The sequence below is a fragment of the Nyctereutes procyonoides genome, unplaced genomic scaffold (assembly GCF_905146905.1).
Source record: "Nyctereutes procyonoides isolate TBG_1078 unplaced genomic scaffold, NYPRO_anot_genome, whole genome shotgun sequence".
In the NCBI taxonomy this organism is placed as follows: Eukaryota; Metazoa; Chordata; class Mammalia; order Carnivora; family Canidae; genus Nyctereutes; species Nyctereutes procyonoides.
In genome coordinates this window covers 12,975,243-12,994,526 of record NW_026575033.1, presented here as the reverse complement: position 1 = coordinate 12,994,526, position 19,284 = coordinate 12,975,243, and the positions used below count along the sequence as shown (strand labels likewise).

At 41.0% G+C, this 19,284-nt stretch overlaps 1 protein-coding gene across 1 annotated transcript in view; it reads right to left on the bottom strand.

Moving 5' to 3' along the window:
• Window positions 1-973: 973 nt before the first annotated feature.
• Window positions 974-19,284, bottom strand: part of KL (klotho) — a 46,758-nt gene continuing 28,447 nt past the window's right edge. Inside the window, exons 2-6 of the mRNA XM_055317463.1 lie at window positions 11,546-12,056; window positions 10,301-10,569; window positions 4,233-5,343; window positions 3,497-3,658; window positions 974-2,433 (exon numbers count right to left, since the gene is read on the bottom strand). Coding sequence (XP_055173438.1) covers window positions 2,417-2,433; window positions 3,497-3,658; window positions 4,233-5,343; window positions 10,301-10,569; window positions 11,546-11,954 — 1,968 coding nt within the window. The 5' untranslated portion in view covers window positions 11,955-12,056 and the 3' untranslated portion in view covers window positions 974-2,416. The remainder of the gene's footprint in view (window positions 2,434-3,496; window positions 3,659-4,232; window positions 5,344-10,300; window positions 10,570-11,545; window positions 12,057-19,284) is intronic.

Here is a 19,284-nt window from a genome sequence, read left to right as displayed (position 1 = left end):
TGTTTTATTTTAATCAATAGTTTAGCTTAATTGTAAATTTACTTGTCAATTATCTCTATGGACTATAAAGCTTGGAAGGTCCTTTTAAAAAGTTTATTCTCCTAACTTATTAAGTATCTTATTATGCTACTAATTGACTTAGCAAAGCAAGGCTTTCTTTATAGACCTGCACTGCCCAGTGGAGCACCCATTAAGCCCCTTGTGGCTATTGAGCACTTAGTCTGGCTAGTCCAAATTGAGTGCAAGATGTGCCATACGTTCAAAACACACACCAGATTTCTAATACTTAGTATTTTTAAGAGTATATAAAAATCTTAATCATTTTTATGTTTATTACATGTTGAAGTTATGACATTTTGATTATATTGGAAAAATAATATATAGCACTAAGATTTATTTCTTCCATACTTTTTAATTTTTTTAAATGAGACTACTAGAAAATTTAAAATATGCAGCTTGTACTACCTCTCTGTTGGATAGCATTGTTATAAATCGTATAAAGGAAAAGCTTCCAAGGCATTAATGGATTCTGATTATTATCTGTGGAAGACCGAAAGTAAAGTGAAAAATGTCCTTAATGAATCTGAAAAACCATCCTTGTAAACTCAAGCAACAAGAACTAGGCATAAGTGCAGGGGGTACACGGGAGTCCAAGGCAAGAACTGTGAAAGCAGAGCAAATACAAGTGTGGCAGCAATTAGCCAAGAGGCCTCAGGAAACTACAGTTTACCACCTAATGCCTCTGTACGGTTGGTCCCACAACCTACTAAGATGTGTAGAAGTTCCAGGGGAACAGTCTCTATATTTCAAAAATATATGTAAAGTGGTGAAATACCCAGGATTCGTCAGTAAAATATTATAAAGACTTAAGTATAGGGAGGGCGGTGCTCTGACCCCCCCCTCCTGGAGCCCCGCCTCCTGGCCCCGCCTCCCACTTACTCCCCATCCCTCCAGGCTCCTGCGGTCTAGACAGACCCAAGGGGTGACCTGGCTCCTTTCCTGCCAGTGGGAGCCACCGACCTCCTGCCAAGGTCCACGGTGGGGGTGGGGGGGACTCGACGTTAGCATGCTGCTTTCACAGTACCTGAGTTGGATGGCTTCGAGATGCCATTTCTCTTGCAGCTCTTTGGCATCTCTGTTTTTGTCTCTTTCCCGTCTTCCTCTGTTTTGCTCTCCGGGCGTCTAAAAGTCTCAGCTCCACCACAAGGATGAGCCTGGGGCACCCTGCATCACCGCCCATCTTTCCGCCTTGCTGTCAGACCCATTTCTTCACCACCCATGTTCTATGTAGTTCAGTCAACTCAAAAAAAGTTCTATTTTGTTTTTTAAGAAATGTAGTAGCCAGTTATATAATTAGGAAAGAAGCAAAGCTGCAGGCAGATTTATTACAATACTTCATCAAGGGACAGAATTACTTCTGTCTACACTCAAGGAAATGAAAATTAATGTTGTAGCAAGAAAATTTTTAAACATTATTTAACAGTAATTAAACTGGTCCAACCAACAGGAATGCTTACATGAGTTGTGACAAATTCATAAAGCAGAATCACTCTACAACTATTAGAAATCATGCTTTTGAAGACTAATGACAAAAGAAACACACACAATAGAAATTAATAAAGACACATGATTATTTGCAATATGATCTGACTCCACGCAAAATAAAATACATCGGCTATGTTAATAGTGGTCACTTTGGTAGTGAGCTTATAGGTCATTTTTTCTCTTTACATATAGTTTCTGTGTTTTTCAATTTTTTTACAATGAACATAAATTACTCTTAGAATCGGAAAAAATATATATACATAAAAGAAACTATTATATCTAGTTTCTAATTTTAATACAAAGTCCAATTTTTAAAAGACTACCAACAAAAGCTTATCTTTCATGGAAAAAAAAATCCTACCACCTCTGAAGATGATACATAATACAGCAGAGCATTCTTTTTTGCACACTATCACCCCGTGTCAGCAAGATTAGCTATGCTAGATATGATAGTGGTTTACCTTGCCTGATATGATATTGGCTTATCTAGAAAAGAAATAATATGATCATCCACAACTCCAGTGTAACAGAAAGACCCGTCTGAAAATCATCAAAACTTAAGGGGCTTTCAAGGATAAGACCTCATTAGCCCTTTCTAGAAATCAGTAGCCTGTTTCAGTGTGAAAGTTCAAAGCAAAACTAGTTCAAAGCTAGTTCCACAGAAGTTGCAGCAACAATGTAAAATAAACCTCAGCAATCATAGGAACAAATCTCCCAGTGTTATCAGACCAAATGCTTTGGAGCCTACTAAGAATTTTAAAAACCTCAATTCAAAGAAATCATGACACATTCTGAAGAACAGCAAGCGAAGTCACTCGTCAGCGGATGAGTTATTATTTCCTTCTCACTTGCTCAGGAAAGGTCACATCATTCATTGCATGGAGTGCTCTAAAATCAAAGAGTTTATAATCAAATTAATCATACCGTTGCTCATAAAAAGTACTTTTTCCTCCTTTCCTCCCCCTAGAGCCATGCAGTACAATGCATTTCAAGATTAGTTCATGCTTCCTGAAGAGGCCAACATCTCACGATTCATACTTATTTTTCTACAAACATTAAGAGTCCTTTTTGCGCAGGCCCTTGGTAAGGCCCCAGTAACACAAAGTCCTCAAGGACCCCCGGGGCCTGGAGACCTCGAAAGTCACAAACGATGAAGTTCTATAATCTGCTCTGCTAAACATATCATTAACCAGACACGGAAACTAATATTAGCAGCATTTGCTAGAAACACTGCTTTTAAAAGGAACGTTGCTGCCCCCTTGGCCCCTTGTCACTTCTCCTATATTCTACCCCTTTGTTTTTCAAGGGAAACTTGGTTCAACAGCAAACCCTTACACATATCATGGCCGTTTAGAGATGGTTGCTTGGGACCTTTTAACTTTTTATTCCAACATCTGCAATTATTACTTCGAGATAAACATTACATTTAAGAATGGGCACTGATTGAATGGGCACCATTCAATTTCTGTAAAAATGTTGCAGCATGACCCCCACTTCCCATACATTTGTTACAGCGTGTGTTACAGAAATGATGGCCCCTGACAGTCTTTGGTTACCCGTCAAAAAAAGAACAAATCCAGGCACTATTCACATTATCCAGTATTTTACAATCAGCTATGCTCATTTACAAACGTCTGTCATATGCCACAAAATTTTTTTTCTAGAAGCCGGAATAACGAAACCTATAGTTTCACAACACTGAGAAGCGCAAATGGTTAACAGCTGATGTATGTGCATAATTATTTCAAAATAGATGAATAGGAAAATGTTCAGGACTATTTATAACTTCTTCTGCCTTTCTTAGAGTAGTAGAAAATCAGAGAAAGAGAAATAATAAAAGCAAAAAGTAGGAAAGCTATGAAAGCCAGTAAAGACTTTCGGGTGTGAAAAAAGCTGCATTCGGTGCACAGGGTGAACTCCTCTGGACAAAACCGCCCCAAAGTTTCAGGACCTGGGAAGCCGTTGTTGTCAATAATTTTCCTGTAATGCTTCACGGACGGTTTGGGCTTATACTGGTTTGCAGCATAATGATAGAGGCCAAACTTCGGAGCTGTGCGATCATTAAATGAGTAGGCAAAGTATCCACAAAGATTGATACCATCCAACATGTAGGCTGGAAAAACAAAAGGACAGAACAGTCATTAAAAATGTTCGTACGCAACACTTCACTCTTAAGCCGCATTAGTGAGTGCATCGGGGAAAATTCCATTACTGTTTATTTTTATTTAAAAATTCTTTTTTCAATACCATTTAATAACTAAGTTAGGTTTGACCATAAAGGGCTTCTTTCATGCAAGGACCGATATTGAGCTACGTTTAACATGGTAGGTTTTCCGTAATTAAACCTCCTATGATGGGCTTGGCTTACATCTCTAGGCACCTGCAGGAGGCAAGAGAGCTGTGAACCCACCCGAGATAGGGGACAAGAGAGGCCACGGGTTTGCAGCTTCAGAGGAGGTGCTAAGGATGTTCCGCTCTTTCGCTAGGGTTTTCCGCCGCGAGCCAGACTGCATCATCCCTGGGGGAAGATTCGAGCTGTCTCTTGGACTTGCTCAGTGTGGAAGGCGCGGACAGCACCTTGCTGTGAGAGTGCCAGGGGTGTGTCTGGGCGAGCGCCCCTTGGCTCCCACGCCCTCGGGGACACAGGCTTCTAGGGACTGCTGTTGTCGCCCCCCCCCCCCCCGTACCTTTCAGAGCTTCATTTACATAGTTCTGCATGTAATACACCCTCAGCGTGTCTTGGGCTGCCCGCGGGTCGTCATCGATGCCGTTGGATATGACATACATGGGGAGGTCTCCGTACTTGAACTTCAGCCAGTTGAGCACCTTGCGCAGGCCCCAGGGCACTACGGCCACCTGGCTGGGAGAGTTGAGCCAGGTGATGTCGGTCATCTCCTGCACTTCCAGGTAATCATTGTATTTGACTGGGTCTTCCTTTTCCCAGTCCACGAGGATGGTGGTGTAATGGCTCAAGGCCAGGAAGTCAAAGGAACCCCGGATCAGCCTTTTCTCTTCGTCGGTGAAATACGGCAGAAGGAAGTGGTCTCTCCGGTTGAGCCAGTCCCGCATCAGCCGCGGGTAGTCCCCGGAGCCGAAGATGGGCTCGGCCAGCCAGCCGACGTCAAACTCCAGAACCCTCTCGGCCCCCTCTTGGTCCTTCTGCGAGGAAGGGCAGGCGGGCTCCACCCAGTCGGCCTGCAGGGCTATGGACACCTTCCCCTTCTGCGAGCCCCGGAACTGCTCGTCGTACACGCGCCAGGCCAGCGCGTGCGCCCGCAGCAGGTTGTGCCCGGCGCGGAGGGTCAGGTTCCGCGTGGGCGGCTCGCCCAGCGTGATCCACACCTTGACGTGGCGGCCCAGGTCCCGGAAGCACAGGCGCGCGTACTCGGCGAACGCCAGGGCGGTGCGCGGGTTCTCCCAGGCGCCGCGCTGGGCCAGCGGCCCCGGCAGGCCCTGGTGCAGGCCCTGGTGCGCGGCGGGGCGCCAGAGCGCCACCACCGGGGTGATGTTGGCGCGCAGGAGCTCGCTGGCCACGCAGCCGTAGTAGTGCAGGGCCGCGTGGTTCACCCGGGACTGGTTGCCCAGCGGCAGGATCAGGGCCCAGTCCAGCGAGAAGTGAAAATGCGAGACGTGCATCTCCTGCAGTAAGGCCACCTGGGGCCGGATGGCGGCGAAGTCCACGCAGTAGGGCTTCCTCTTCTTGGCCAGCAGCCCGTCCACCTTAACCAGCCTCTGGCTGTGATGGACGTCCCACAGGTAAACGTTCGGGTCGGCAAACTGAGACAGAGTGGTGTCCACCTGCCAGGAGAGGAGGGGGCGTGAGCCTCGCCTGCCGCCCTGGAAAGGCAGCTCCGTGCAATGCCCTCCAGGACGCCAGCGAGCAGGAGGAGCAAAGAGACAAGCGTCTGTAGCAGAAAATGCAATCCGTCCCCCCAAAAATATAAAAAATTAAAAAAATCCCGCTTTTTGATGCCTACTTCTTATACCCCTAGTTCTGACTCTTGCACTGTTACTTTATCGTTTGTTTTCTTAAATCTGATTTTTTTACGTGTCATTTCAGATGACAAACACTAATGGTTCTCACACCCCTCTGGTCTGTGTTAAGCAAGCAAAGTGCTCTTGAACGTCTGTATCTTAAGGAGAAAGCACTGATAATGTGAGGCCCCCAAATTAAAAAGAAAAACAGACAAAAAGATAAAGCGTAAAACCCGAGTTAGAGGCAGAAAATGCAATGATACGTAAAATCAAATCATGCTTCTTAAAATCAAGTTCCAAACTGAAGTTTGCTGTAGGTAGACAGCACGCTAGGTATGTGTAACTATTGTCTTTTGTTGGCGGCATTACTGTCAAAGACCGAACTCAACAGATTCAATCTGCTGATATAAATGTTCAAGAATGTGGAAATGAGGAACAATGTTGTCATTTACACATACGGGGCTGTTTGACCATAGTTTCAGATTTTTCCTGAGTTATTTTTCTGTGATGATCATGACACCAATGGCTTTCGATCATCTGATACACTACCCTCCGAAATGAAAATTGGTACTTAGGAAAAGTGGACAAATTATAAAACGGAAATCACAAAATGTTCCCTCCCCATGTGAAACCATGGGGGAAAATACACACTGGAAGCTCATCCTAAGGATTCACTGACTAAACCAGTTTTCTCTTCAAAAACAGTCTGTTAGAATGAGTCCCTTGGTTTGACCCTCCATATACAAGCAGGGCTCAAACTCCAGTTTGGAATCTCTGGCAGAGGTTTCTTTGCATTCTGCCAGCCTGAGCTGCTGTTCCTTTGAAGGGGTCAGTGCTGTGTTTATAAAGGAAAGTAATAAAAACCAGCATGTCAGAGGGTAATTGCTTTCTCTGGAGAATTGTCCCTTGTAGATCACCCACACGTGCATTTCCCCTAGTATTGTGGGAATGCTGTAAGAAGTACTTTTCCACTGTGATGCGCCCACAAATCTTGTTTCCTCAGCTTTGCAAGAGAAAATATTTGCATGCTCTTTTGAAGTGAAAGTGTTCATGACTTGAAGGAATTCTTTGGATTATTTTTACAGAGCTCCGAGCTGACTAAATTTGTAACGTTTCTACCACAATTTTTCCAAAATAGGAGCTTTTATTCACTCCATCTGCAAACAAATAGGAGAGACTAAGGTATAATTTCTGGGGGTGGGGGAAATCTATTTCTTAAAAATACAAGACACCTAGAAATGAGTACTCAGGCATCACTCTATCTAACCTCCATTAATTTGTTGACTTTTCTTTCTTTTTTTTTTTTTGACTTTTCTTAATTTTTTTTTAAAAAAGGAAAATAAAGTGGAGCTTTTTAGAAGAACTGGGTATAAAATATATATGTAGTATATTACAGAAGAAACTTTCTCCTAATAGTGGCCAATGTTAGAGAAGCTCTATGACCCCAGCATGTAGCAGGTTCTGTACCCCTGTTTACTATGAGCATGAATGGTTATGAGAAAACAAACCTGTTGCCTGGTTAAATTAGGTCCAGTGACCGTGACAGTCCATGTGAACAAGCCAGAGGTCAGACTTCAGACAGATGGTACTCTTACTGGAATATTCTTTTTAAAGTTTCTTAGGATTAATATTAGGAATTTATTTGTATTAGGAGTTTAAAATACTAGCCAAGAGGGAAAAGGATGAATTTCAAAGGTTTAAAAATTACTTCTCAGGGCTTTAACATAATGTATTAAAAGTATAGAGAACAGCTTGTAAATTAAAACATACACACACACTCCTCAGAACTGCCCTACCAAAAAACTTGTTTTCAATTTGCCAGTTAGGAAGTTAGCTTAGGAAGGGCACTGCCAAAACAATGCAGTGCTCAAGGTAAAAAGAAAAAAAGAACAAAAAAGCATTTGCAACCTTTTCCCACTAGAGAGCTTCTGGAGATGTTCAGCCACCATGGGTTTGAGAATGAGTTAGTTTGTGTTTGGCTGGTTGTGTGTAGGAGAGACTGGGGAGACCCCGCCCCCTGCAACTGAAGAGGTAAAACGGCAGGGCAACCCCTCAGGAAGGGTCCAGGACTGATGCGTGGCTGGCATCAGATCAAATTCTAAAACAAGTGCCCTTAAGGAGTAGAAAAAGCAATCCTCTCCCCATCTCCCTTCCTCTTCACTGCCAGACTTATTGCATCAGACCAGAGTTTCTCTGATCTCTCAAGGAAATAGGTTGTACTCTTAAAACTTGCTCACTACTTACCAGCTCCCAAGACAAACACAGTCCAGGGATGAGGAACAGAGCAGGAAGGAAGGGGCTCCCTGCAGTGTCTTGCAACTCCCCGAGTTCACACTGTCTGCACAGAGATGCTGTCGGAAACTTTACTGCATGTAAAACTGAACTGGGAATTACCTGCCTGGGCATGGGCTGCTATCAGATGTCAGGGCATAGCACGAGTCATCAGGGACAAGGGGGACAGGGCCGGGCAGGGAGTGGGGCCGGGCAGAAGGTCATGAGAGAGAACACAGACCAGGGACCAAGCTACCCTCAGCAGGGGAGGAAGGAGGGCTGGGGAGCCCATCACCCTCCCTTTGTCCCCTTGTCCCCTTCCTCCTCACCAGCAGCCTATTTGAGCCCCACTGTAGATCTCACAGGAGAGAAATTAAGAAAGGGAAGTTCTAGGAACAGAGACTCAGGGGGAAGGAAAGAAGAGAAGGGAAGAAACCCCCAAAACCAACAGGGCAGAGCTGCAAGTATTGTTCCTGCACTCAGATATCCTTGCTATCTGTGTCTCGCAGTCACCTTTTAAATATAAGAAGGGATATGAATCTGAGACTGCCCTTTAAACTCACTGTGGTCTGCGAAAGACCTAAGAATTATACACCTCAGCAAAAAAATGTATTCAGGATAGTGTTGATTAATTTCCTTTGATACTTACAAGAAAACAGCAACCCATTTCAACTAAAAGATCTTTCCTCAGGTCTGAGCATCCTTCTAAATACTTCTTTGGAACTGAAGGGTAACAGAATATGCCACCCCAAAATGTGACTGTGGGAACTCAGGGCCTACCATCCCAAATTATGCCCCTCTGCTATACTGATTATTGTGAGTTGCAGGGCTCAAAAATTATAGCAAATGCAGGGAAAGGCTTTCTCTGAGCTCCCCTTACCTGCCTGAAGACAGATCCTCCGAAAGGAACTCAGTTGTCATCAGTCCCCTCCCAGGAGTTTCCTTACCCAGGGAAGGTGGAGTCTTGTCACAGAAAAGGAGACCAGAGGTCACCACAACACACAGATGGACTGTGTCACAGACTATTGTGGTTTCCATCTATTCTTCTAAGGGCCCATTCATCTTTCCTGAAAATTGTTTCTTCTTCCCTAAGAGACCCATATCCCACCCCAGCCTTTTCTATTAAGATGGTATGTAAGCCCGAATCCTAAATCACCTCAAGTATTTATGCATTTTTCTCTGAGTATCTCCCATGTATATGTAAGCTACACATATTAATAAACTTCTGTTTGCTTTTCTTTTTTATTTTTAAAGGTTTTATTTATTTATTTATTTATTTATTTATTTATTTATTTATTTATGAGAGATACAGAGAGAGAGAGACAGAGACAGAGACATAGGCGGAGGTAGAAGCCAAGCTCCCTGAAGAGATTCTGATTCAGGACTCAATCCCAGGACCCCTAGGATCACGACTTGAGCTCTGAGCCGAAGGCAGACACTCAACCACTGGGCCACCCATGTTCTCCTGCTTTCCTCTTGTTAACCTGTCTCTAATTATAGGGGATCTCAGCTAAGAACTCAGAAGGGTAGAAGGAAAGTTATTTTTCCTCTCCTACTGAAGCAATGAATTGGCTAGAAGCACCCAACATGCTAAATACCATTGCTTGTGCATGGGTACCGAACTCTGCCTCTGTCTTGATCTCTACATTCATATTGGTCAGCAACACCCTACCACCACCCTGCTCACTTAGCACCCTGCTCTGTGCACTCCATTATATTATTTGTGTATCCAGCATTTTCCCTCAACAGGCCTTTTTGAAAGCAGGGGTCAACCATACTCATCTCAGTGTGCACTCCCCTCGACGAAGCATAACTCCCCCGGCAGTTAACATAGGGCTTTGTATGCTAAACATCCAATAAATGCCTACTAAAATATTCCATCAAACTCTAGGAAACCCTTTAGGATTGGAAAGTTAAAAATAATATTGATTAATTAAATAGTAAGTGCTCAATAAATATTGGCTGACCATTTGGATCATTTGAAAGAACTTCCTTACCACTTCAATGACCAGTTTCAGAAATGAAATTTTGAGCAATGAATCATTGGAGCAAGGGTTTTTATTGCCTCCGGAGGGGACAGAGATGTCCTGATGTTCCTGCCTCAAGCTCAGCGGCTCCACTGAGACCTGAGGTACTGTGTTACATCTTGTTTATGGAAGAACCCAACTGCTTTTAAAAAGCACTGTGAAAACCACTGTGTTAAAAGGGAGTATTTTATCTTTTTTATTATTTTTTCAGATCTTAAGTAGTCATATATTTTAAATTTGTTCTTCCTTTGGGGCTGATTTAAGATAAAGCTTAAAGCAAGATAAAGATAAAGCAAGATAAAGCTAGGAAGGCTTTTGGAAAGAAGGGTGCAATATTCCAAGCTGTGCCCTTACTATGCTCATTAAGGATCCACCTTTGGCCTGAAGAATGGACAATGTGCCATGATAACCTAAGAAGGAAGCACTACTTACTAGTGATAGGGCTTGGTGAGACTGCTCATTGGTTTTGTCAGCTGACTTACTTGAATGTAGTTGTCAACAATTCCCCAAGCAAAGTCACAGGGAAATGTCCCTTCTAGGGGCTGATTTTCAGGTAAAGGAGGGAAGCCATTTTTCTCTATCAGCTTTTGGTAGAACAAGGCTGAAGACTTTGGCAACAGTTTCTTATCCTGGCTTAGAAAGTCCACGTAGAAGAGTCCACGTCTGATGCTGTAGCCTCTGTGCCACTCAAAGCCATCCATAAGGGACCACGCTGTGTATCCAATGACGTCCACCCCATCCAGCCTGATGGCTGCAAAGAGAAGAAAGGACGAAAACAACATGACCCTTAGCTGGGCACTCACAATTCAAGAGCATTTGAGGGGTTTACTATATGTGGAAATAAGTTACATATAATGCTTAGTGTTTGGTAAACCTATGACCTTTTTTACTAATGAAAAGCTGCCACACCTGGATAATTCCAGAAATGAGTGTCTTCACAAATAGGATGGCCTCCAATATGTTTTTTGCTTGAAATATTTTTATTTCTGTTAGGTGGTCTTTGGGCCAGAGAAGATGTCTTACTTCATCTTCTATTCTAGCATTGTGTCTGCTGCAATAAATGAATAAAACCTTTCAAAGCACAACCACTGGAATGTTTTCTTCAGAAAGTGTTGACATTCCTTTTTCTTTAAAAATTATTTTATTCAGTGCAAATAGTAAGAACCCAAAAATATACACAGAGATCTAGATATCAGGGGATTTACTTAATCCTTAATACCATCTGAAAATCTAGAGTAGTGGGGTGCCTGGGTGTCTCAGTGGTTGAGCATCTGCCTTTGGCTTGGGTCATGATCCTGGGGCCCTGGGATTGAGTCCCATGGGGCTCCCTGCAGGGAGCCTGCTTCTCTCTCTGCCGATGTCTCTGTCTCTCTGTGTCTCTCATGAATAAATAAATAACATCTTTTTAAAAAGTAAAAAATAAAAATCTAGAGTAGTAACTGAAAATCTGGTTACTTCACACATTATAACCCAGTTTCTCATTGACAAATGAGTTTTAAAAATGCATTTAAGTTCCTCATTGACAAAATGAGTTTTAAAAATGCATTTAAGGCCCCAAATAAGAAAGATGTTACATAAGTGCATTCCTGCCATTGCCAAAATGATTTTCTGCATTATGATTAAAAACTATAAAAACTATAAATTCATGTAGTTTATTACAGATCATCTGAAGGATTGTTTTTCCTGTGGATTTTGGCAGGAAATTAGAATTTTACCCCCAGTCCTACCTTTTAAGGTTTCCATTATGAATTTTTTGAGGTAATACATATATTTGGCATCATCTCTCTTGGTGGTCCCTGAGACAAACCAGCCATTTTCCACAATAAATATTTGAGGGTGGTTATATTCAAGGTCAATCCAAGAAAGGAGGTGCCTCAGGCTGGGAGATTCTAATTGGTGGAACTTCATGTGAGGGTCCAAGAGTTGAAAACTCAAAGTTGGTCCAAAAGAAAGAGCAAAAAAGTCAGCTGTTCCCTTGATGAATTTTTTCTCAGATTCAGTAAAAACAGGCAGAAGAGATGACAGGTTATTCTTCATGCTCTCAGGATAGTCACCATCAATAAATATGGGCTTGGCAAACCAGCCTAGTACAAAGTCAAGAGATTTTTGACATTCTTTGATGCTATGGTCGGTCATTCTTCGAGGATTGATCCAGTGGGAGCTTAGGGCAATGGATACCTGGCCTCCCTGAGTTGGGCGGAAAGAAGTATTGTAGAGATGCCAGATTTTGGCATGAGCCTATAAAGAGAAAATCCATGGTAAATTTTCTCTGATTGTGAGAAGAAATATAGTACATTTTTGAATCCCCAACTCTATTGGTATCTGTTTCTCATCAAGCCTAACCTAATGAATAACCCCACAGTGTTTAACAGTCACCTGGAAACAATAAATTATTTTCAGAGTTAGGTCAGCCCGCAGTGAGCTGCTACCATGACCGGAATTGTTTACATTGTTTTTCGGTAGCCAGCGGAAAATGTCCATTTCTTGTCTTGAATGCAAAGTGATTATTCATACTTTGAAACGTTAATGAAATAAGAATTTGTTATAATATCTTACTACTTAATTGACTTTGGATTTTGTAATTTTTCATTAATAGGCCTCATGAAAGGAACCAATCCTACATTATGATCACACCAGGACTTTCTAAACAGGATTATATTTATTTTTATCCTAAGAGACTGGGAGTTTTCGAGTTGACTCAAATTGTTGGAGTCATTTTAATATTTAGTGTGCATGTCTCACAGCTAAAATTCTAACACATATTCGCACAATCTTTGTTCTTCCCTAAGAAGAATCAGCACAATAAATTAAAGGACCAGCTCCAATATCTAACCTTGGCCCATCCTCTGGAACTCAGAGGTTTTCTCACCAGGTGCAAGGTACAAGCCAAGAGCAAGAATCACCCACGTACAGCCTCAGGGAGATCAGATGTCCATTGTTAGCACTCAGCTGGGAGTTTCCTACATCAATGAAATGGGCTTTGCTTCCTTAAGATTAACTTTATACTCCCGTAAAATCCAACTGACTTCTGGTATCTTATTTTTACTTGTTTTCCTTTTATTTACAAAGACTAGTGAGGATTGCAGGGTTTTTCCTACCTTGCTTGAATCAAGTTTCTCTTCACTTTAGAATTTGTTGATTTACTCCCCTTATTTTTCTACAAATACAAGTGTTGTTTATCAGCCTTTTACTCCCCTAATGTAACCTCCCTGAAAACCCCATTCCAATTCTCTGTTTGACTCATATACTCCAAAATGATCATGCCAATTTCATCCCACTCCCTGGGCCTAAGAAGCTCATTCACTCAGATCAGATATCCTCTTCATTTCTCCTAAATATTCTTCTCATGGTTCATTTCAGTGCAGGTGTCCAAGAATGATCTCATCACCGTTCTTACGAGTTCAGCCAAATATTTCAGTGGAATAAAACAGTTTACATCTAACTTTCATTTTTAGTTTCTTAGTAAATATCTACTGTGTTTCATTCCACTGAATATATTTTTTTTCATGACCTGAAGCAGCTACCCATATGCTAAAAAGGAAATGAAGAATAAAAAGTGAATCAGAAGAATAGTGGCATTTGCCCACGTGGTTCAAGAAAACTGGAGCTCAGTCGGGCTAGGTTGCTGGCTCTGTGATGTCTCCCACCTCTATTTTCCTCACCTGTACCACCTGATCAGTCTCTTCACCATTGTCAAGAAATCTCATCAATGTCATTTAACAGTTAAGCAGAAAAAAAAGGGAGCAGCTTAGGCTAGTCCTCAGGATATTAGACCACAGCATTTTCTTAACTAGGTCCATTGAGGCCCATAGACACTCATGTCCTAAATTTAACAGACATGCTCAATAGAACAAATACCGTGATGGAGAATCTAAGAAGCCAGGCAGGAGTGAAAGCAACCCGAGAACTTCCTAATCTGGGCCAGTTTGGCAGGTAGCTGAAGTGGGAGTCATACAACAGAATGGCCTACACTAATGGACCATTCCTCTAACCTTGGATACTTTGACCCCACGCAGAGGAGGTCTGGCGAGGAAATGAATGCCCTGGCCACATGGTAGTGTACACACAGTCTTTAATGTCAGATAAAATTCCTGCTCCGTTACTTTTTTGTGTGTGCCTTTAACCGTGTTACATAACCTGGTCAGGTGAGGCTGACTTCCTTGTGTCTCCCACAGGGATGTTATGAGGACTAAATAATTTACATAGAACACCTAACACAGAGTTAGAACATGGGAAGGTCTCCATGAATGCTTATTCCTTCTCTACCTAAAGGATGAGCAGGCCAAAAAAGGAAGGCTTAGCCCATAAAGCATAGAATACCACCTGCTATGGAATTCAGCTCAAATACAGCCAAGTTATGTAGTGATACCATCAAGGGATTGGATTAGAAGAGATTTAGGTTTGGATCAAAACTCCTGCATCCATTAGCAGTGTGAACCTCAGTTACTTCAGTACAAATAGGAATAGAAGGTGTTCTCTTGCAGCGACATGATGAAGATGACATAATAGGATGCAAGTAAAAGTGTCTATGAAGTAGTTGATTATTTTAGAGAAGTGTAAATTTGCAGCATTGGGAAGTTGATGATTAATTTTATGTGTCAACTTGATTGGGCTGAGGGACTCCCCAGATAGCTGGTCAAACATTTGTCAAGGGTTTAGCTAAGCTGCACAGTCACCACAGTAATGCTGCCTCAGCATCCATTTTGTTGGGCCAAGGGACTTAAGGGACCTTAAACTGACACTAGCCCCTCCTACGTGTGCATGCCCTAGACAGCAGCTGCAGGGTCACAGGCAAATGTAAGATCCTGACATGACCTCCTGAATAGCGCTTGTGATCCACAAGCCCCCTCCGTCCCCTCTACCTATAGGCTCTTTCCATAGACCCTCCTGGGACTTACCAGAATCTGTTTTTTTTTATTTGAATTGACCAGTCTGGCCCTAACCTAGGAACCTTAATAAAGGCCTATATTTAGATCCTGCCTCTATCTTTGTCTGTGCTCTGCCTGATCCCGCCAAGTGGCCCCTTAAGGGCCGTATACCTCCTTCAGGACCTGTGAGTCACAAATTTTTCAATATCAAGTTCTCCGTTGTTGAACTGAGGCTCACCAAACAGCACTGTGCTCCACTTAACAAATGTTAATCAAGCAAACCTTAACAACAGTATCTCTGGGTGTGTCTATGAGGGTCTTTCTGGAAGAGATTAGCATTTGAATTGATAGGCTGAGTAATGGTCACCCTCATCAAGGCGGGTTGGCATCATCCAATGCTTTGAGGAGCTGAAGAGAACAAAAAGGGGAAGGAAGGGTGAACTTTCTCTGGGGAACCCAAACTAATATAGAAAGTGTCTTGGATATCACTTGCCTTAAGCACTCACCCCCAGCCCCCTATTTATCAGTTACTTGACTGTTCACCATAGCAACTCAACTTGGTGGTTATCCCATGAGGGGCATCTGCTCCAGGAAGTTCACCAACTCCCACCACATCCTGCCTGCCACATCCTACCCACATTGAGGGCTGTGCATCCCTCTTCTGGGTGCCCTCTGAGTCTCAGCCATACCTCTCTTGGATCACCTACTGTAGGTAATGATGCCTCCCTGCCCAGACTATGCTCCCTGTGTGTTCCCTCGTCCCCTCCCTGGCACGTGGAAGCCCCAGTGTCTGTTGAACTGAACTGAACCCTGCTTCATTCATCTTCATTCCATTTTCAGATGGTAGATTTAAGTAATCGACTACTATAAGGCCAGGTGTAGGAGGGTCACCACTTAGAGCGTAGCAACAACAAAGGATGATTAAGGGGAAAATGGTTATATTTGGTTTTTTGCATTGCTTTCTAATTATTCCAGGTGTGTTAATCTTACATTTCAAAACTGTCATTTCAAGATTGAGATTTAATAAAGCTATTGACAAGGACTCAGGGAAGTAATTACGGGTGTGCATAAGAATGTTCACCTTCATACTATTTCTGATTGCAAAATACTAAAAATGATAGAAATGCCCAATATTCAAATATATTCACACTCATATATGCAGTTTTAACACATTATGGTATTACTAAAGATATACTACCATTCAGATATTACAAATAATGCAGAAGAACATCCATTAACATGGCAAAACTATTTCTAAAATACCGACTGAACAGAAAAGCAGGTTACAAAGTAGTACGTAGAGTTTAACAGTGTTTTTTTTTTTTCAATTAAAGAAAAACCATACATAAAAATCTGGAATTATTTATAAGTTGTTAAAAGAGGTTTGTAGCAGGATTGTGGGTGGTATAATTCTCTTAAATTTGCTTATCTATATTTTTTCATTTCCTACCATATACATGTATTGCTTTAGAGGTAAGAAAAAAACCTTAAAATTAAAGAAAGGAAAATAGCTCATAGGAGCTGCACAGATGACCCTGCTGAACTGTCCATGATGGTTATCTGAAAGCCATGATCTAAATAATCTCTGCCTAACTGTTCTCTGTTGTTCTCTGCTTCAGATCCTGAGTCCTAGGCACATTGAACCTTCCACAAAGGTCTGAAATCCCCTAGGCTTTCATGCCTTCATAGGTGCAGCTCTCCCAAGTTTTCCTATCCCTGGTACCTCCAGCTTCACCTCACTTCAAACCTCAGCTCAAGCATCACCCTTCTGAGAAGTCCTCCCTGACTTCTTCCCTCTCTCTGCCCTTGGGTGTCCATTCCATGTGTCTCCATGGCTGGCCTCTGTCAAAGATCTTCACCAAATTGTCTTGCATTCACTTAATTGTAGGTATTTTCAAGGCACTGACTGGGTCTTTTATCTCAGATTCTAAAAATGTCTGGGTGCAGAATAAGTATAATAAATATATATGGAGGAATGAAGGCTGGAAGTAAGAACCAGATCAGAGTTTGGGACAGCAGCAAACATTTTTCTGGTCCAGAATAGGAAAACTCTTTCATAAGATATCCTGGTTGTATTTTATTTCTGAGACCTTGAAAGACAGAGAGCTTTTAGGCACACACCATTAAGAAAATAAATTAGAAGGAATTTGGCCTCTGAGAATAATACTGTATTGTCTCAAAATGTACTAGTGATCCATTTTGGGACATAAGACACTGGTGTGTGATATCCTTCACTCTTCCAGCCTCAGTGTTGAATGTGAAATCTACATTCTGAAAAAACAAGGGGAAAAAAATCAATCTCCTATTCCTTTCTGCCAATCAGCTAGTATCACTAAAGCTTAGAAGTCAGCTGAAATGCTCTGAATTCTATAGCACATATAAACATTCCCTTTCACACTAAATAACTCCTTGTCATTTACTTATTTGTATCCTTCACAGAGCCCAATGGAAAGTTTCACACAAATTGGGCAGTTTGAAAATAGTGAGGGAAGGAAAACATAGGAAGTGGACTTCATGTCCATTTCAGCATCCTGCCTTGGTTCAGTTTCCAGATCTGGGTGAGGAAAATGAAACCCAAGCAAGCAACACATGGTAGAATTGCAGAGCTGAGAAGGCAAAAGGCAGCAATATAAAAATGAAAATTTTATCAAGTGTGATTAACAATATTAATTCTATGTAAACTAGGATCTACCTAGATCACGATGAATAATCTTTAGAGAAACCACAAAAATATATTAAACATTTACCTTAAAAGTCAATAGAATAACAAAAGTGAAATACTGAAAAATACAATTTTTTTAAGGATCCCTAAAGAAAGAAACAAATAAAACCGATGAGATAAATAGAAAACAAACAGCAAGATGATAAGCATAAATATCAATCCTACTAATAATTACTCAAATAAAAATAGACAAAAAATGACTACTAAAAGACAGATACCATTAAACTAGATTTTGAAAAGTACGTTCCAACTATGTTCTGTGTAAAAGAAACACACTTCAAGCATAAAGCCTCAGATAGGTTAGACAGATTAAAAGAAAAAGGATGGGAAAAGATATATCATGGAAATGGCAATCATAAAAAAGCTGGCATGGGTCTATCACTAATGAAATAGACTTCAAAACAAGAAGGGTTACAGAGACAAGGATGGACATTTCATAATGATTTGGTTTGCTTGGCCAACCCTTTACCAGTAAAAATTGCTCTGATTGGCCAAGACCAGGTACTGAACCAATCATTGTCAAGAAGAATGATATCACTATGATGAATTCAAACAAGTTAGGATCCATTCCCGGAGCTGAACTCTCACAAGCTGGCTGAGTTTTACAGGCTGCCTGGAGAAAGGATAGCTACTGCTCAGGCTAAGGGCTCAGGTGAACCATCCTGTGGAGAGCAGGCTTGGGCTGACGTAGAATGCAGCTGTGCTCCCAGGAAAGGCTATCATTCTTATTCTCCACTTTCATGATCAAAAACAATTCAGTTTGGTATGGTGATGGTGTTAACTAGACTTACTGTGTTGATCATTTTGCAATACATACAAATATTGAACACCTGAAATTAATATAATGCTATATATCCATTATATCTCAAAATTTTTTTCTAATAATTAAAAATGATCTAAAAACAAAAAATGGTCATATTCATCAAGAAGATATAATTCTAAGTGCAATGATATCAGAGCTTTAAAATACACAAAACAAAAACTCAGAGAATTTTAAAAATAAATAAATCAAGAATTACTGTTGGAGATTTCAACTCTTCTCTCACTAATTGATTGAATAGCAAATAACATCAGTAAGTACACAGACTGCCAAAAGAATACTATAAACCAGCCCTCATTGACATTTATATCAACACTACACTAAACAGTATTTTCAGGTATACATGACATGTTTATGAATATAAACCATATCCTGGACCATAAAATAAATTTCAAGAAGTTCAATATGTTAAAATCTTAAAAAGAATGTACTGTGATCAGAATGGAAATAAATTTAAAAATAAAAAAATATTTCTAGAAAATCCACCAAATATTTGCAAAGTAAACATAAACCTCTGAATAACCTATAGGTCAAAGAATAGATCAAAAGGGGCATTAGAAAACATTCCAAACTGAAAGATAGTAAAACCATCAAATTGAAATTTGTAAGGTGCAGCTAAAACAGAACTTAAGGGGAAATTCATTGCTTTAAATTTTAATATTACAAAAAAAGAGTGATCTAAAGCTCAAGGACCAAAATTTCCACCTTTAGAAGTTAGAAAACAGAAGAGCAAATTAAAACCAGAGTAATTAGAAGCAAGGACATAATAAAGATAAAAGCTAAAATGAATGAAATAGAAAATCAGTAGAGAAAATTAACAAAAGCAATGTTGTTTCTTTGAGATAGTAATAAAATTGTTACAAACCTACTATGGCTTAGGAAGAAAAAAATCTAAAAAATACAAATAACAATATAAGAAAACAGGAGTTAACCCTGCAAATATTCAGACACTAGCAGGATAAAAAGAAAATATTATGAGCAACTTTATGAAAAAAATTTGACAATGTAGTCATAAAATGCACAAATTCCATGAAAAATACAACTACTCAAAGAAGA